This window comes from Camponotus vicinus, unplaced genomic scaffold, assembly GCF_025532165.1.
Source record: "Camponotus vicinus isolate PSW18456_S1 unplaced genomic scaffold, iyCamVici1.0 SCAF_14, whole genome shotgun sequence".
NCBI classification, from domain to species: Eukaryota; Metazoa; Arthropoda; class Insecta; order Hymenoptera; family Formicidae; genus Camponotus; species Camponotus vicinus.
Window position 1 is genome coordinate 14,670,888 of NW_028141950.1, and position 20,197 is coordinate 14,691,084.

Genomic DNA, 20,197 nt, shown 5'->3' on the forward strand with positions numbered 1-20,197 from the left:
GAACGTAACATTTTCATATGTAATATATATAAAATAAGAAGATACATATTTTTTTATTTGTTTGAAATATTTTTTGCAAAAGTTATAAATAAAATATAACAAATATAACCAGAGATATTAATTTTTAAAATTGACATTTTCATTTTTTACGAAAATTTTGTTCCTAATTTCTGCAAAAACCTATTTCAAACGAATAAAAAACGTATCTCCTTATTTTATATACATTTCATCTAAAGAAAACTTCGTTCAATTTAAAAAATACGAGGACATTTCTTATTGATTTGACGTGGTATTGCGCATATAGTATGCTGAATATTTAAGATGGTTATTTATTTTTTATGATTTACTTTGTTTACAGATATTAATCGTTCTCCTTTTAATCCTATGCCTGTATATACTGAAAATACAGAAAAAATAGATAACTTATGCCAATCTGTTAGTACCTACAGTATCGAAAAAAATCTACATTTTTCTACTTCTAAAAATCCTGAAATTGAAATTTCTCCATCATATACAAGTACGTTTATATGTTATAATTTTGTTCGTATAAATGTATAATTATATAAATGTTTAAGATATTAAAACAGATTATTGTAATCTGCAGATATCAACAAATGTAATTCTAATGGAAAAACAAAATTTAAGGAAAGTTTATATCCTGATAAGTCGTCATCATCTGTTACCGTTATGATTATTGAGAATATTCCTGTTTTAGAGATTCCATCAACAAAAGATGTCTACAATATTTTGGAACGAATAGAAAGTATAATAAATTATTATATCTATTTTATATGTTTTGAAAATTTGTTAATTATCAATTTGTTATTTATCAATGTCAATTATGCAATATTTATATAATCATATATGAAATATGTACGTGCTGTACGCTTCTTTTTAATTGCAGCAAGCTTAAACAAAATTATACGGGCAAATGTTACAACCAATTTCGAGCTAACAAATATATCGAAAAGATTGGCTAAATTGGAATCCTGTCAAAATAATAATAATACAGAACTTACAGAAAATGATATGGTTATTATAACACCATTATTGCCAATCCAAACAATAGAATCCATAAAAGAATTTGATGATTTAATTAATTCAAATAACATTGCTGCATCGCAATTTGTAAGTTATCATTTTTCATTTGTAACTATTTAAATCTATATATAGATCTAAATTATTAATTATATTATTTACATTAAAAAAAAGATATAAATGCGGTTTTTGTATTATTTATATCATTTTCAAAAAGTAAACCATTTTTATAATATTTATAAATTATATTATTTATATTAGTTATATTATTTATATTATATTTATATTATTTACATTCTTATAAGATTTATATTTATATTATTCATTCCATTAATTGCATTCACTGCAAAAGATTTAATATTGATTCTATAAATCAAACAATTTATATCCAAACATTTTCTATAAAACTTTTTATAAATTTTTTTCTTATTTTCTACATAAAACCATTCTTATTCTATGCTACAATTATATTCTATTCTACAAAAAATTTTTTCAATATATATTATTAGCTACTTCTTTTTTATGAATTTACAGCTGATACGAATAAATAGTACATGTTTTTATGATATATTTATATAAACTTATTGTTAATTTTAGAAAAAATTGATTTTAAAAATTGGAGGTAACACACCACGAATTTGCATTCATCGTGTCTTAGAACGAACAATTAGTAATACATGTGCTAAAAACTGTTCTTGGAAAGGCATTCGCTCAAATTATAAAATATGTAATTTAACATTTATTAAGATTATACGTGGTGAGTATTTTAAAAGTTTATTTAACTGTTTTCTTAAATTTTATGCCTTAAATTAAAGAAAAATATATATATATTTTTTTATTATTAGCTACTATTAATTATTTAAAGTAATTTTCTTACTACAAACCTGTGCGCGCGCGCGCGCACACACACACACACACACACACACACACACACACACACACACACACACATGCACGCACTAATATTATTAATAAAGTTATAATTTAATTTGCAGATGTCATATGTTCTGTACATTCAGGTTTAACTGAAGCCGAATTTGATATAACTTCTGCGGAATGGTTCAGATTTGCCAAGCAACGAGCAATACGAGAAGAAAAAAAAAGAGATCTACATAACAATAATAAGTGAGACAAAATCACACATAATAACATATGGAAAGAAAAACGAGAAGATAATTATTTGTTTATGATTGACTTTATTATTTTATTTTTATTAGCTTATATTTCAAAATGTATGTGATCAATTATAATAATTATACAGTTTTGAAGTCTTTATTTTCATAGTGCTTAATCATACAATGTGTGATTTAATGGCCACGATTTAATAATCGACAACATTGATTTATACTTTGTTGAGAAATATTTATATAACATATATGTTAATATATAAATATATACGTTATATTATAATTGTTGTATGAACTCATAAAGTATTGTTTATTTTATAAATTTTATGTTTTTGCGTACGTACAATTGTTCAGTAATCCACAAAATATTAATAATAATAATAATACTAATATAGCAATTTAGAGAAGTTTTATTATTTCGTCTATTCCGATTGAAAATTATAAAATATCCAAGTAAAAATAACAACCTATTAACTATATAATAATCTTACTATAAATAAGTCAATTTAAGATCGATTTATAATAATATCTTAATACACAATCTTTTATACATTTACGGAAATTAAAAAGTTATAACAAAATTATGTATTTATATATATATATATATATGTATACACGATTTTCTTCTAAATGTATATCGCACATTTAGAAGAAAATCGTGGTATTAAAAAATGTTCGAAATTTCTTTTAATGTAGAATCTGAATACAAATATAGCGTACACAATATAAACATGGCTTTCCTATTAAATTTGCATTTATTGAGTTATTCCAACTTTTTTCTAAATGTGCAATATACAGGGTGTTTCATTTTAATCCGACCAGTCGAATATCTCGAAAACCAAGCCCGGGAGAGAAAAATATTTCAGACAAAAGTTGTTTGGTTTCGAGGGGGCCATAAGATGGTGACAATGATTTGACCTTGAACAGTCATTTGAAGGTCACATAAAGGTCACCTTAAATTTCTTAAATGGAATACCCTATATATTTTTGCACATTCTTGTAGCTGACATCGAGAGCTTTCCAAAACACTATAATTAAGTACCTTTTCGTTAAGTACTTTTTGAGTTATGAGGCTTGAAATAATTTCTTAATTCTACATAAACCGTAAAATATGTAGTAAAATATTCATTTTTCGATTATCTTACCTTAATACTTTTACGTACAAAATAATGAGAGGAATCAATTGGTATAAAGAAAACACATAGTTGTCTTGAAGAAAAAATATGTAATTTGCAATTAACAATTCCATATTTTTTCTTAAAAACAACTATGTGTTTTTTTTACACCAATTGATTCCTCTCATTATTTTGTACATAAAAGTATTAAGGTAAGATAATCGAAAAGTGAATATTTTACAAGATATTTTACGGTTTATGTAAAATTAAGAAATTATTTCAACCCTCATAACTCAAAAAGTACTTAACGAAAAGGTACTTAATGATAGTGTTTTGGAAAGCTCTCGAGATAAGCTACAAGAGTGTGCAAAAATATATAGGGTGTTCCATTTAAAAAAATTGAAGTGACCTTCACGTGACCTTCAAATGACTCTTCAAGGTCAAACCAATGATACCATCTTATGGCCCCCTCGAAACCAAACAACTTTTGTCTGAAATATTTTTCTCTCCCGGGCTTGGTTTTCGAGATATTCGACTGGTCGGATTAAAATGAAACACCCTGTATGTATGTATATGTATACACATTTAATTGTAATTACATAAGAAATAATATTACTGATACATTAATTGTATAATAAAATTAATATATATATATATATATATATATATATATATATATATATATATATAATATGTAACTCTTCTACTATTTTAATATTTACATATTGTTACATCATAATTTCAAATCTTTATGTGTGTGTGTGTGTGTGTGTGTGCGTGCGTGCGTGCATGTGTGTATGTGTGTTCAAAAAGATTTGAAAATTATGATGTAATATTTATATAACAACTATGTAAATATTAAAGTAATATAGCAGTAACATATTATATATTAATTTTATTACACTTATATTCTAAATGTATCGATAATATTACGTTTATATAATTGTCACAATTAAATGTATATTTGTTACATAACATTGTTACTTCCTTGAGTGGGAAATTACAAGGAACAAGCATATTGCATGTTACAATCTCGTTATATAACTTGTTATATTCGGTTACATTGAGTTAAGTAATCGTTATAACATAGTTATAAAAATGTGTTTGCTGGGAAGATGCAATCAAAACTTGGTTAAAACATGCTTCTGATAGATTAAAGGAAAGTTTGAAAAGAAATCGAGAAAAGTTATAAATATTGTATTATATTCTACACGTATGTATTATTTTTTATTTTTATTTTGTCTATTGATAAATTAATATTAATTTTATTAATTTCACGTTTTAAGTTTGCATTATTCACTTTAATAATTAGTTATCAAAATATTATATCTTTTGTTTTCGTTTATTTGCAAAATTTATCATTATGTTAAAAACTAGACGTAAACGTAAAGAATTTGTTGGACGGCGCCAACAATATCGAAGAGTAACGCAAGCTGTAAACAAAATATTTGCTGCTAATGTTTCTAATAGAATACCTTGTAATAATTTGAATCTATCAAACGAAATATATAATGGATCATTAAGTGATTTAGATACTAATAGGAATACTAATAATAAAACGAGCAATAATGAAAATTTTGAAAATGTAATTGTCTCTTCAAATTTTCAAAATGATAACTATTTAACTATTAATGCCGTATCTGATTTTTCTAATAAGGTAATAAATAATTCTTCTGACACAAATATAAACAGTAGCTTAGATAATCAGAGTAATTTTATGTATGAATTAATGAAATGGGCCACTGAAAGACACATATCACATTTAGCTCTAACAGATCTTTTGCACATACTTTCCCCCTATCACCCTGAATTACCATTAGATTCTCGTACCTTATTGAACACTCCAAGTTTTACACGAATTAATAAATTAGAAACTGGAGAATTTTGTTATTTAGGTTTGAACATAGCTTTGAAAAATGTATTGTCACAAAAGTATACCCAAGAATGTTTAGAACCTGGTGAAACATTAAAAATCTGTTTTAATGTAGATGGTATCCCATTGTTTAAAAGTAACAAATTACAACTATGGCCTATTCTCGGACTTATTAAAAATTTTCGTAGTATTCCATTTATTATTTCAATTTTTTGTGGCACGTCAAAGCCTAAACCTTTAAATCTTTTTCTAAGGAATTTTATAGATGAATTAAATGATTTATTAAAAAATGGATTTGATTTTAATGGGAATCACTTTAAAATAGAAATCCATAGTTTTATATGCGATGCTCCTGCTCGTGCTTTTCTAAAATGTACAAAGACACATTCGGGGTATTCTTCATGTGATAAATGTATCGAACCTGGAGAATATTATAAAAATAAAGTTGTTTTTACAAGTGAAACAGCTCAAAAGCGCACAGATGATTCTTTTAGGAAACAGATAGATGATGACCACCATCATGGCTTATCTCCTTTAATAGATTTACCTATAGATTTAATAACATCTTTTCCCACAGACTACATGCATAACATTTGCTTAGGCGTAATGAGAAAGTTATTAAATACATGGGTTGGAGGTCCATTAAACGTTAGATTACCTAACAGAAAGGTACAAATTCTCTCACAACGTCTCATTAATTTACGGCCATTTATTCCATTGGAGTTTAATAGAAAACCTCGGTCCTTAAATGAGTTAGCGTATTGGAAAGCCACAGAGTTTAGAACTTTTTTGATTTACATCGGTCCTTTAGTTTTAAAAGATATTGTAGACAAAGCTATTTATAAAAATTTTCTATTATTGCATGTTGCTATTTCCATATTAATATCACAAAAACATATAAATGATTTTGGAATTCCATTTGCACGAGAATGCCTACTAGCTTTTATCAATCATTGCAAAAGTAAATTGTACGGTCTGGAATTTGCTGTTTACAATATTCATCTCTTAACACATATATGCGACGACGTAGAAATTTATGGTCCTTTAGATGAATATTCTGCGTTTCCGTTTGAAAATTATCTAGGTCATTTAAAAAAATTAATAAGATCTTCTAGTAATCCATTACAGCAATTACATCGTCGAGTTCAAGAAATAAATTCTTGTTTCTTAGAAATAAATAAATGTAACTTAAAAGAAGTCAAAGCTAAATATTTTGTTGACATGGAACATAAAAATGGACCTTTATTAAATTATAGTTCTTGTCAATGGTACAAACAATATAAAAAAATCAGTTTTACAAATTTGTCATTTTCTATCAATCGCTACAGCATTGCAGACAGTTATTGTAATTTAAGAGACAACACAGAAGTAATAGAAATACATAATATTGTAGAAACAACAAAAGGTGATATTTTTATTATTGGAAAACATTTTATTAAACAATCACCATTATATTTATATCCGTGCGACTCATCTCTACTTAATATATATATTCTCAAAAATTTCAGTAATCTCAAAATATGGCCTATTAGTCTCATTAGCAGCAAATGTATTGTAGTACCTTATATTAATGATAATACTTATGTTTGTTTTCCAATCATACACATTGATTAATATTTTTTTATTATTAATTTTTAATTTAATATTTATGAATACTTATTTAAAATAATTTAAACAATCATAGTGCATATTAAACAATCATAATGCATATTGTGCAATGCATATTGTGCAATTTAACATGACTATTAATAATTACAAATATACATTATAATTGTAAAATTTAATAACAAGTTTTTATATTATAGTTATTATAATAAGTTTACAATTTATTTTTAAGTTAATAATTATATCAGTATAATATATTAATAAATTTTTGTTTATATTAAAATGTGATAATAATAATAAAAAATTTATATATACATATATTTACATATTTCATCCAAGTTTTATATACAGGGTGTCCAGTGTATCAGGTAACCAAAAAAAACTCTTGTAGCTTACCTCGAGGGCTTTTCAAAACACTATATTGAAGTATTTTTTCATTGAGTACTTTTCAAGTTATGAGGCTCAAAATAATTGCCTTAATTTTACATAAACCATAAAATATCTATTAAAATATTCATTTTCGATTATCTTACTTTAATACTTTTATGTACAAAATAATGAAAGGAATCAATTGGTGTAAAGAAAACACATAATTGTTTCAAAAAAAAAAAATCTAATTGTTAATTGCAAATTACATATTTTTTTCGAAACAATTATGTGTTTTCTTTACACCAATTAATTCCTCTCATTATTTTGTACATAAAAGTATTAAAGTAAGATAATCGGAAAATGAAAATTTTACTACATATTTTATAGTTTATGTAAAATTAAGGCAATTATTTCAAGCCTTATAACTCGAAAAGTACTCAATGAAAAAATACTTTAATATATGTTGTACTTCCATGTTTTGAAAAGGTAAGCTACAAGAGTTTTTTTTTGGTCACCTGATACACCGGACACCCTGTATATGTGTGCGGTGTGTGTGTGTGTGTGTGTGTGTGTGTGTGTGTGGGCGCGCGCGCCCGTACCCATTAATTGATAACTATATTAAAACTCTGCGCACTATAAAAAAGATATTAGGAATAAATATTAAATATTAGAAATAATAATTATTTTAAAATAATTATTATTCCTAATATATTTAATATTTATTTCTAATTTTTCTATTGTGCGCAGGGCCTAAGAACGTCTTAATAACGTCATTATATTAATCAGAAAAGACGTCATGAAATGACGTCAAAATGTGGTTCTTTTCGTGACGTCAACAGTCTGTGACATTAGACCGTCATTTTTACGTCATAAAAACGTCAAGTCATGACGTCAAAAGTAGTCAGTAAATGACCAATTTGGGACGTCAAAATGACGTGTGCTTGCTACCTGGGAATTGTATTTATCTTATGCAAAATAACTTGTAGATTATGACGACATGCTTCTGCAAAAAGAAACGTAATGTTAGTCAGTTGACATTATTATATTTTAATTGAATTTATACAACTCAATTAAATTTAAACCATTTTTCCTTCTCTCAAAAAGTTACCAAAAAATTGAGTAAAAAATGTATTTAGCTCTATAAATGTATTTATTTAAAAAATGTATTTAAAAATGTATTTATTCAGTATAGCAAGCTTATTTACTGTACTGTACTTACTACAACAGTACGTATGATGTTGATGCGTAGAGGACTCCTTTGTATCATCATTAATTAAAGCATTAGTACATATTTGCTCATTGTCAGAAAAATTAGAATCTTGAAAATGAGTTTCTTCCTGTTCTTTTTATGCAGATGTTGCAATTCCTATTGGTATATCTATTTAAACCAAAACAATAAGATTCATTAACTTAAGATAAATAATATAATTTCGCTTATACATACATATAATATCACATTTATAATTTAGAATTCGATTAAATCTTTTATAAAATAATGGTTTAATGAAAAGTTCAGTTTATTGTTAATAAAATAAAAATTAAATTTAAATAAAAAGAACTAATGTTTGAATTTTTTCAAATCAACTTCAAACAGCGTAGTAAATAAAAAATTTCTGTACTCAACTATTTTTACAATTTTTTAATTAGATCTTAATCAACATTCTTGAAATAATATTGAAATAATGCTTTTATAAAGCATATTTAAAATAAATTAAAAATTAATATTTGTAATTAAAACTTTTTTATGCAGTACATGCTGTGAATGCACAACAAAACTTACTTGTATTAATTACACTGAGAATTTTAGGCTTATTATGTAAAATTGACAGATCTTGATTATGTGAGCGATGTGAATCTAAAGAAAAAAATTGGATATTCTGAACAAATGTTACATAATAATAGAGTAAATTTATGTTCTATGTTTTTTTTTCGAAACTTACCAACATTTTTCAATTGTAAATTTTCTTTCATGTTTACATGTTCTTGAAATTTCAAATTTTTGTCAATATGTTCATGAACAGGTTTAACAGTTGTTTTTATTTCTTTTATTGGTTTGAAAGAATAATCTGCCAAATAATCTCCATAATCCAAGGGTAATGATTCATCATTTTCAAATGATTCATTAGAAAAATCATTATTGTTGTTATCATTATTTTGCTTATCTTTTTGAGCATTTTCATAGCTGCAAGACTTTGTTAAATCTATTAAAATAATTAGAACAAAAATGTTAAAGACATCAATAAAAGCTTCACAATTTAGGGAATACACAAAGAAATGATCAATTTTGATATAAAAAATTAATACTAAAAGATTAAGATAAATTAATACAAGACAATTATTTTGTATTTTCTGTATAATATTAATATTAATGTAGCGTCTCAATCAAAAATCGTACAAGAAACTAAATCAAAACGAAACTATTATCTTAAAAACTTATTAAATTTATATGTAAATTGAAACTTTTTTTATAAATATTAAGAATTAATATTAAGAATTCTTTTTAATTAGGGAATTATCTTTTAATTTATATACATTTTTAAGTATAATGAAGTTATATTAAATATAAAGAATTATTTGTACCTTTTTTTTTTGTTTCTGTTGAAGTTTCTATTTTTTTGTTATTAACATGCGATTTATAGGTTTTTGGTGGATTCGCTATTACAGGCGCAGCATTCGTCTTAATACTATTTTTGACTGTTATATAAACATTATAAACTTTAATTTTATTAGTATTGTGTTGTTGGAGAAAATATAAACTAATACTTACGTATCGATTCGTCATCATTATCTTTCTCGTCAGTAGATGAATGTAAATATGCCGGTTTTTTAATAATACGTTTCTTTGGAAGTTTCTGAGAGTTACTAATAATGTCTACCAGTGCCTCTTCATCGTTAGTAGAAATATCTGCCACTGAAATTTCTACAGCTCTGGCTTCATTATAAGTACCTTGAATAAAATAATTTTAATAATAATCACAGTAAAAAATGTTTAAGATAACCAGTTACTTATCATTAATTGAATTTACCAAACGGTCCTAATAGTCTGTTGTACTTTATTGTGTTCCAATTTTCTTTTGGTTCTGATGCTTTTTTACATTCAATGGTGACATTATTATTTTTCGGTGGCCATCTTAATTTCTTGATCTTTATATTTAACCAACATGCTGGTACAGTAGCACACCAGTCGTTTGAAAAAGCAACGAAATACATATCTGAATGTAAAATAATGTTTAATTAGATTATATATAATATTATATACAAATACTACTTTTATTACAATTTTCAATAAGAAAAAATGTGATTACTTGTAAACTGACGTCATTTACTTGTATGAAGCATAGGGAAAAAATAATTAGTATCTCCAAAAAATAATCTAACAGCTTTGTTAGTAATTTCAGTGGCTTTAAATTCTTTTAATTTTGACCATTTATTACCACAACAGATTTTTAGGTCTAATGAATTACAGGGATAATTAGATAAAAACTGTGGATCTTTCAAAGTAATTCCGAGGATTACAGGATGATTATTTTTTTTACCGATATAACAAACTACAAATGGATCCATCGCTTAAGTAACAACAGCAATCTGAGTTTCGTTTACATGATAATGTAAAATTTTTAAATTTTATTTTATCATGGGACGCAGAAACACCCATAGGTAGCTGTTTTTTATTTGAATTTAATAGTAACGGAAATAAATCATTTGAATTAATTTCTACTTTTGTGACATTAAAATTTGCCATTTCATCTAATCGTTTACGTAATTGTGACAATGGTTTATCACTTTTTCGTAATAAATGTTTAATATTCTTTAGATAATTTTCGAAAGGAAAACAACTGAATGTGTCTAATGGTCCAAACTTCATTGCATCACTTGGAAGATGAATGGCATTATGAATATTATAGGATACATTATACGGTCCATAAAGTATTTTAAAAACTTGAACAAAATGTAGCAATAAGTTATACGCATATTCATTGTTATATTTATAATCAATTGGATCGCATAAGATACGTATTGCACAATGCAAAGAATTATAATGTTTCATATTTGCTTCTGGTAAATATCGTTGTAAAACAATCGGACCTACATATAATAAAAACGTACGATGTTCAGTAGCTTTCCACCTGCAAAACTCATCCAAACTTCTCACTTTTCTTGCAAATTCTAGTGGAATCCATTTTGCTACAGATATCAAATCTTCTGATAATTTATTTTTAACTGCAGTTGAAAACTTTACAGTCTTACAACCATTAATACAAAGTGCTAATATCTTTTTTGCTATTCCTAGACATACGAGGTGCATATAGTCCAATGGGAAATGAGACACCATTGATACAGATATAAGTTCAAAAGGTGTTTTGTCTTGACGTTTATGATATTCAGCATTGATTCGATTTTTAAAGCTTTCATCTGTTCTTAATTGTGCATCTTCTTTCAGAAAAGCCATTTTATTATTACCATAATCACCTTCTACTTCGCATTTGGTACATGCAAAAAATCCATTATGCCCAACAATGCCAGTAACAAAAGCTCTCGCAGGTGCATCACATAATACAGCTCTAATAGATATCATGTATTTTTTTTGTTGATACATAAAACCATTCTGTTTTAGATGTAAATATTCGGCACAAAATTCATTAAGTATTTCTTCGGGTTGTGAAGGTTTACAGTAGCCATGAAATATTCCAATTACAAATGGTTGTAGACAATTTGAATGAGCAATCTGTCCTAAAAGCGTCCATAATACGCTTTGAGAACTTTTTGAGATTGGTAGACCATCCACATGAAGATTTAATTGTAAATTTTGTTCAATATCAGTATTAGATAGAAGTTGAAGCTGTTGTTTTAATGCATGCTCAAGACCATAGTGCAAATATTCTCCTGAATGTGTTTTTGTTAATTCAGTTATTCTTGGTGTACGTAAAAGTGTACGTGCATCTAATGGAAATCCATTTACACCTGCTTCTCTGAATAAATGTAATAAGGCATTGACTGCATTATGTGGCAAATTATATGTGATTGCCCATATGGAAATTTTTTCACGTAAAATATTCATTGCATGCCACATTTTGTTACATTTTTCACAATCATCATCAACGTTATTATTGATAAATTTTCTACAATTATTTGTTGAATTATATTGTTTTAAAACATTTTGTAATGATTCATTTTTTATAGACTCACTCTTTTCATCATGTAAAATTTCTTCATAATCTTCATTTATATCTACAACTTGATGTAAAACTTCTTTCCGATTCATAATTGTAGATAAATTTACATCATTTTTTAATCGAGTTGATATTTTCAAATCTCCGCAATCTTTATTCAAAATTAAAAAATTTTTGAGACGGCGATTTTGTTGACTTCGCGAAAGGTCCCGCAATTTTTTCAATTTGGGCATTTTTACGTCTAAATATTTTATTTTTATAATTAACCTAATAAATGAGACTTATTAATTTAATTAATCTGATATAGTCAGTTTTTTTAACCATCGGATAATTTTATCCTCCGGTTAAACTATATCTTTGTTTCTTTTTAAGAACGTCTATCTGAAAAGAGACAAAGATATAATTTATCTGGAAGTTATCCAACGTTGAAGAAACTGACCATAAGTCCTATTAATCAAAATTAGAATCAATTTCTAATGTTCTTAAAACAACATTCTGAAAAACATAATTAATATTTTTAAAAAATGGTAACAAAAAAATTTAATAAAATTATTTAATTCCTCTTTATATTTTTGTTATTAAAAACTTTTGTTAAATAAATTCAATCTTTAACGAGTACATGTTTTTTTAACTGTAAACCCAATTGTCATACTTTTATATTTAATTTTTAAAAAAGGTTTTGGAATTGATATGGTTTTGATTCTTTTAAATATAATGTTAAATAAAGTTTCTCCTTTTAAAATTTTATAAAATGAATGTTATTTAGGATTTTTAGTTAGAATTAGCGACGTACACAAATTACTATAAATTTTAACGTTCCAATAAGAATATTCAACTTTTTGTATATATTTTTTTTATATGTAAGAATATTTAATTATTACTTTATCCTTTATTATTAAAAAATTATTAAAAAGATTATAATGGAACGAAAAAATGAAGAGAATGATTATTCCCAATAAACAAAACATAACAGTATATAATATTATTTCTCATTTAACAATGTAACATGCAATAATAAAAATGCCTTGTACGTAACAGTTACATTGTTATAAGTAGGAAATTATATAATATTGATGTTATATATGTTACTGTTACTTTTTGTGTTGCTTATTTTTACATTACAGCAATTCTACTTAAAAAATTTATTGCAAAGTAATATTAAAATTAATCTGCAGAAAAAATTAAATTATCAAATTCTCACCTGTATATGTGTATTATCAGAAGATGTGGTGACGTTAGTCTCGAAAGTTTTAATTAGATCAATAGATTTTCTTCAAGTTTATATTATAATAAAAGAGATATATGTTCCCTATACAGTTGAAGATTCCCAGTGAAACAGTCTCTTCTTGAGAAAATATCCAGTCCTATATATGTCCTACATATGTGCATAAATACATTACATATATATTATTATAGGTATTTTGTTCCATTTGTCGATACTATAAATATAATTATATAATAAAAATATATTAAAAATTATAAATTTGGTTAGGTTATAGATTATTTTGGATTTGATTATGTTTAACATTTATATTCATTACTTTAATTACATCGTGCATTTTTTGTACTTATCTTTGATAGCATTTATTGTTTAATTAATATTTATATCATAAACCTCTTACCTATAAATCATAAATCAATCACACATGACAACACGATGCATTCTTCTATAGCTGCACAAAGAATAAAGTACACCGCGGAGTCAGTGTTGATATGCGGGGCCGGTTTCAGAACAAAGATAGAATGATATTTCAAAGCATTCAGAGCGTCTTCCCGACCGCAGCCACTGTCTGGAGCACATGTATATTTTATAATGCGCAAGCGCGCGAACAAATCTAAAAGACATCAGATACAAGAACACGTTCTGTTGTCTTAATTAAGAAATCTATTTGACCAGCTGAAAAAAGATTTCTTATTGATCTCGTAAAATTAATTTCTTAAACAAGATATTTTAAAGAAATCTTATAATAGACTTCTTAAAATTGAAATCCATTAGATATCATATTGAGAGCTCGGAGAGCAATCTCTGATAAGATTTCTAATTGAGGTCTTTTTGACATTCGTGCTATCTGGGGATATAACATATTACATATTATATGCTGTATTAGAAGAAAATTAACCGATAACTCGCTGATAATAGTCTTATTTAACATCTGTAGTAATTAATTTTTATTGTATTTATATTACTTATTTATATGAATGACCAGAAGCTGCAGATTCTGCTCGGGATCTGCTGTCAATCTGCCGTCAGATTACGCGCGCGCAGATCCTGCTCGGTTTCTGCCGACAATTTGACATCAAGTGATGTTAGTAGATCCTGCTCGGTTTTTGCTAATAATCTGCTGTCAGATTCTGTGAGCAGGTTTTGCTAGCAAATCGTGAGCCTATTGCAGACATAACGGATGCCAATCTGCTAGCAACTTTTTGTGGAAATCTGTCGCCAATCTGCTGGCAAATTGCGCGCATTTTGCTTACCGGGTTTATATATAAAAATTATATTTATCTATAACAGCTTACTTGTATTCGTCTGATGTTTATCCAAATTATGTCCAAATGATGTTTGAAGGAGTCAAAAAACTTTTTTTTAAAAGAATTATTCTTTCTTCTAAATTATGTTGTTTTTTTCACTTATAGTTAATAGCGCATTCATCTAAAACAACGTAAAACAATAACATGAAGCCATATATATGTAACAATATAGAAAAATAATTGTATTAAGATACATATATATATATATCAATTTTGAAAATTATAAAAATAAATAATTAAAAAATAATTAAACTTATTAAACTATAATTAATAATTGCGTGCTAAATGCTGAGTTTAGCAACAGCAAGTAATGAATTTTTTATGAATTTATAATGAACTTCTAGACTTTTTACAATTTCTAGAGAAGAGATAGGGTCAGGGGGCTGGATAGCATGTATATGTTTAGGTTAGTTAACCACATAGTGTTGTTCATCTCTTATTTTATCACCAAGAACAAATAGTTCGGTAAAATACAAAAAACACAAATATGAATAATAAATTTTAATTATAGTTGTAAAGAAAATATTTACCTAATGTTTTCTCACTTGTAAAAGGATTGTAAGACACGTGATATAATCGACGAGAATGATATCTAATAATGGTGTACTCATAAGCAGTAGGCATGTTCGCAATATATGTAGTTGTCGCGGTTGAATACTAGGGTGCATTCGTTTACGCAGTCGCTACCGCAAATGTCATTTGTTTATCTATAGTTTACATCACGTATACTATAGATAAACGAATGACAAGTTTCTGTTTTGAAAAAGATAATACAACATATATATATATATATATATATATATATATATATATATATATTTTACCTATATATATCAATAAATGTAACCGCAATTTCCTTTGAAAATGACGTCCTTCGGAAATCCAAAAGACATCCAATATAATGAAAGAGAGTAAATATCCTATAGACATCCAGTGATTATCCAGAGGCCATTTATAGGACATTTATATTTTATTATAATACTTAAGATTTCGAAATTATATCAAATATGTTACATAACTGAAAGTAATCATGTATGCATATTAAATTTTCATAAAAAGTATTAATAATAATATTTTAAAATGTCCTAAAAATATCCTGGGACGTCCTGGATGCGTCAGGACATATTCAGGATGATCCTGAGGATATCTTGTGCTGTCTGGGTCGTCGTGGTTCCACAAGTCGCGTCGCAGTCCTCCTCGTATGGTTCCACTGGATGTACATAAAAATTTGTGACGTTACAAATCAAATTAGAAAAGAATTAAAATAAGAAATCAAATGAAAGTTATTATATATACTTTGTCTAATCGTTGGTAGGTTCTTGATCTGTACTTGATGCGTTCGATGCTTCATCATTCCACAGATTGTGATCGATCCTTGGGCCGCCGGGGCGTGGAACAGTCTTCTTTCGCGAACGGCTCCTATGTCTCTCCTTGGACATTCTCAAGGCTTCCCGCATTTACACTTGGAATTCCGAACGTGTTGGTTTCTTAAAATGCTTGTTTTAACACACTTCATCTAAAAAGTAAAGACAAATAGCATTATCGTTAAGAACACACGAAATAATATTAATAATTATACATAAAACACAAATATATTTATCTCGTATCATAAATCGCCATAATAAGACGAGTATTATATAACGATCGGTGTCCTTCACGGCCCCACCATGTAAAGGATGATGCGATGGAATCCTTTAAACTTTCCTTCAGGGAAAAGTTTATTGCTTCTCTCAAGTTAAATCCACCGATGTAACGGAAATAATTTACCTACGTATCGAAGAATAATGTAGTTGTATACTGGAAGGACTATAAATATATAAAAAAGTACAATTTCCACTTACGGCGTTGGAATATTCATCTTCCTCGATTCTCTCAAAAGCCATATCTCCAAGTGATGCTAATGGGAAGGTTTTTGTGGTGCGTGACGGCGATCTTGAACGCATTTCCAGATTTTATCCAGAATGGAATTCATTCGTCTGCAAATAAAAGGATAAATTAATACAATGAAAATGTTATCAAACATATTAGTAGAGATTTGGTATCTAAATAAATATGACTCTTACTTCATTTCTGTTTGTACGGAATTTAAGCTCTCCTGTAGTTTCCTGTTAACATTAAATAACATTTAAAGATTAATGCTTCTATAAAAAAATATGAACATTTTTCAAATGTTTTCAATATATTTTTTTGTTATAGATATATTAATTATAGCAGCTAACTTCTAAATTAAGTAATAAATAAATATGTATAAATTTACCGAATATCTGATTTTTTTGCGTTAAATTACGTTGATGACTATGTGCCGTCGATCCTCCAGTCGATCCACCGACATACCAATTTTGCGAAGTCACTGTGTGTGTTCCAGAATTTCCATAGTCCTGAAAATGTGTAGAAGAATTATCGGCGTAGCTTATGTTTTCTGTTTGCAATGTATTATAATTATGTGTAAGTGTATTATGTGTTGTTTGTGATATGTCGCGGTTGTGAGAAAATGAGTATAAAGGTTGCATGTTTATGTATGATTGTGTGTGTGTTTCATTTTCTAATTGAGATTGCATAATCGTAGGATCTCGACCGGTTGATAAAAAAATCGTGTCAGATTGAGAGGCTGCTATATGTGATTCAATGTTCGTCTGTGGTGATTGAATGTATGTGTGAGTGTCTTGTGTAAAAGAATTATTATCGTTATAATGTAAATAAGTAGAATTCTTCTGCAATAATCCTCTTGATATGTTAGACGTTTTCTTGAATTTCTGTAGCGCTGATTCTTCTTGCGATCCTTGCTTGTTTTGGAGGATGAGCCTCATCCGAACATGTTGTCTTATACCGCGACGGTTTCGAAATAACTCGCTTTGGTCATTCGGACATTTCTGCCTGTATAAATGTAAAAGTATATATTAACTTATAGTACATAATATATAGAAAATTTATGTAACTACAGAAAAAAGAAAATAAAAAATGAGTTTTTATAAATAATTTTCCTAATAAAAAACTTTTAAACAATTAATAATTTCTTTTTATTATAAAAGATAGAAAATTAGAAAATAAAAACATTGAAATTATATATAATTGAGATATAAAAGAAAATTAAAATATAAAACAAATCATGCGATTTCTATCGGTTTTGAATAATTATTTAATATAATATTAAAAATGATTTTATATAATAATTCTTACCTCTATATCATTATAGTTTACTCATCTCCTTTTGCTCTATTTATAAATTACACTGAACCTATTTCTTGATATTAAATATAACGAAATAAAAGAAATTAAAAAAAGGATAGAATATTGAAATATTAACAATATGATGATGATTAACAAGTTGATGAGATATATTTGAACATAAACCCACAGCGAGACTATTAGAAGAAAATTGATAATAAACGTGCAAACATAATATACATTACTTATGAAAAACAGAAAAGATGAAAGACGAAAGCAATAAAATAGCGAGTATATAAAACAACATCCATTAACAAATATTTTATGTAAATGTTTGAAAAGAATGTAAAAATAAGAGAGACGACCCAAAATAATAAAGAAAAAGAAAGTGTTATAAAACACGATGTGTAAAAAAGAAGAGAGTAGCATATTTTCGAACTTCTAAAAAAGTAAAAATTCGAAAAATTCACAAAAATACATCTTACATCCTCTCATGATGTATAATAACAGCGACCACATATTGTAACGTTTCCAAATGATTTTCTTCATCATTGTCCATCGATGTACAATTCCAAAAAGACATTCTATAACATTTTGCATTAACTTCGTCCTAATAAATAGAAAAAATTCACTGCTTAACGCTGTACATTTATATACTCGAAAAATCGAAGACACCATTCCGACATCATAAAAATTATCAATCTCTAAAAATTTTTTTACAGCTAAACAAAAAGAATTATTGTTCATAAGAATATTAAAGACGATATAAATTGATCCGTCATGTAAGATGCAGCAATTGTCACGTTCATCTATATTTAGCAATATTTCGTTGAATTGAATCTTACGATACTGAAGACGATTACTACCCTCATTATTATGCGATATAGGAGATACAGGAGGAATAGAGGAATCAAATTCACGATTATTACGATCTATACCATGAATCCGTTTCTCTGCCATTCTATTAAAAAACTGTTGAAGAGGTTTTCTACAATATTTCCTAAAAATTAACATGTTGCTTTCATAAGGGAAAGCAGAAAATGAATCCAAGCTACCAAAACGTTTGACATCGTCAGTGAGATGAACAAGTCCGTGAACATTATAAGTATGAAAAGTTGAACCATAAAGAATTTCAGAACGGAGAACAAATTTCTGTAGCGCAAACTCTGCAAATTTTAAATGTTGCCTCGATGGTGATTTCGAAATCAAAACTCTAATAGCAGCATGTAAAAATAAAAAATGTTTATACAATTGTTCGTCCAATATACATATTATACAATACAACTGGATCTGTATACAGCAAAAATTGACGAAATTCAATTGCTTTAAATTTAGAAAAAGTATCGAGAGATATAGAACGTCTTGCGAAATCTGAAGGGCAATAAATTCTAAGAATTTTTAATCTTTCAGATATAATAGAAATAGATCTTCCGGAAAGTTTCGAGAGTCGTGAATATTTACCATGGATCCACGCAGACAAAAGTTTTTTCATGACACCCAAAACATATAAGATGCATATATTCGAAAGGTACTTGTGACACCATACCCATTGGTAGTGATGACAACCCTTTTACCCTCTTTGTGATGCTCCTCGTCTAAGCATCTAATATTCTTCGTCAGTTCGAAGAGCATGATTAATACCACTGAAGACAATACGACCTTCTGTATGTATACCAAAAACTTTGCACTTAGAACAAGGTTGACTGGACACATGACTGCGATGATTTAAAACAGGCCTGGCCCACAAACTATAGCTCGTGCTTCCCCGCTTCCCCTTCCACTGGCGCGAGACGCGTGCACGTACTGTACATGCTGACAATGAGTGTAGAGTGTTGATGAATATGTGGAATAAGAAAGAGCGCGCGAGAGTGACAGCCTTATAGAGGGGATCGAGGGACCTGAAAGAAAAGACGGGAAGAGGCAACCGCGAGAAGAGAGGGCATGTTCTCCTCCTCTCGTACTCTGTGGGCGCCTACGAGGCTAGACCTGATTTAAAATGAAAGCTCTGGCTGGTGCATCAGCTATGAAACTTCTCAAACGTATTAGGATTTTATTTCCACGATAAGTAATTCCTCCACTAAACATGATTCTAATGATATCTGCAACAAATTTTTCAAAAAAATATTAGGATCGTGTGGCTTGTGTAAACCTTTATAGATTCCTATAACTATTGGCTTTGTACGTTGCACATTTACAATTCTGCAT

The 20,197-nt window shown here is 27.4% G+C and overlaps 2 protein-coding genes and 1 long non-coding RNA gene across 12 annotated transcripts; 2 read left to right on the plus strand and 1 right to left on the minus strand.

The window, feature by feature from the left end:
- Positions 1 to 336: 336 nt before the first annotated feature.
- Positions 337 to 2,563, plus strand: LOC145965464 (uncharacterized). Its single transcript, XM_083089024.1, has 5 exons — positions 337 to 517; positions 605 to 763; positions 905 to 1,128; positions 1,636 to 1,795; positions 2,034 to 2,563. The coding sequence occupies exons 1-5, from the start codon at positions 385 to 387 to the stop codon at positions 2,165 to 2,167; spliced, it is 810 nt and encodes a 269-aa protein (XP_082945150.1). The 5' UTR covers positions 337 to 384; the 3' UTR covers positions 2,168 to 2,563.
- Positions 2,564 to 6,562: 3,999 nt separating this feature from the next.
- LOC145964809 (uncharacterized) lies at positions 6,563 to 19,876 on the minus strand. 10 transcript variants are annotated; one of them, XM_083087951.1, is made up of 17 exons: positions 18,005 to 19,860; positions 17,085 to 17,701; positions 16,891 to 16,932; positions 16,669 to 16,803; positions 16,124 to 16,594; positions 15,652 to 16,037; positions 14,816 to 14,948; positions 13,921 to 14,743; positions 13,500 to 13,673; positions 11,235 to 12,097; positions 10,154 to 10,339; positions 9,895 to 10,074; positions 9,708 to 9,821; positions 9,068 to 9,328; positions 8,908 to 8,982; positions 8,347 to 8,505; positions 6,563 to 8,130 (listed from the first exon to the last, which is right to left on the minus strand). In XM_083087951.1, exons 10-16 carry the CDS (start codon positions 11,722 to 11,724, stop codon positions 8,474 to 8,476), a joined length of 1,338 nt encoding a protein of 445 aa, XP_082944077.1. In that variant the 5' UTR covers positions 11,725 to 12,097; positions 13,500 to 13,673; positions 13,921 to 14,743; positions 14,816 to 14,948; positions 15,652 to 16,037; positions 16,124 to 16,594; positions 16,669 to 16,803; positions 16,891 to 16,932; positions 17,085 to 17,701; positions 18,005 to 19,860; the 3' UTR covers positions 6,563 to 8,130; positions 8,347 to 8,473. The 10 variants fall into 10 exon arrangements, with proteins under 10 accessions (XP_082944077.1, XP_082944071.1, XP_082944069.1 ...); XM_083087945.1 differs by lacking the exons at positions 6,563 to 8,130; positions 8,347 to 8,505 and having other exon boundaries at positions 8,855 to 8,982; positions 18,005 to 18,602; positions 19,454 to 19,866; XM_083087943.1 differs by lacking the exons at positions 6,563 to 8,130; positions 8,347 to 8,505 and having other exon boundaries at positions 8,855 to 8,982; positions 18,005 to 18,068; positions 18,478 to 19,866.
- On the plus strand, positions 10,714 to 12,126 carry LOC145964810 (uncharacterized). The gene is made up of 4 exons (XR_014436562.1): positions 10,714 to 10,784; positions 10,942 to 11,483; positions 11,569 to 11,669; positions 11,743 to 12,126. It is a non-coding gene; the product is annotated as an uncharacterized LOC145964810 (long non-coding RNA).
- Positions 19,877 to 20,197: the final 321 nt, after the last annotated feature.

Coding starts and splice junctions, on each gene's coding strand:
- LOC145965464 (XM_083089024.1), top strand. CDS start 385: ATGCCTGTATATACTGAAAATACAGAAAAAATAGATAACTTATGCCAA. Junction 518..604: donor AATTTCTCCATCATATACAA/GTACGTTTATAT, acceptor TGTAATCTGCAG/ATATCAACAAATGTAATTCT. Junction 1,796..2,033: donor ATTTATTAAGATTATACGTG/GTGAGTATTTTA, acceptor TTTAATTTGCAG/ATGTCATATGTTCTGTACAT.
- LOC145964809 (XM_083087945.1), bottom strand. CDS start 11,724: ATGTATCAACAAAAAAAATACATGATATCTATTAGAGCTGTATTATGT. Junction 10,340..11,234: donor GTGGAAAGCTACTGAACATC/GTACGTTTTTAT, acceptor TTTTACATTCAG/ATATGTATTTCGTTGCTTTT. Junction 9,329..9,707: donor AACAGAAACAAAAAAAAAAG/GTACAAATAATT, acceptor TTATTTTAATAG/ATTTAACAAAGTCTTGCAGC.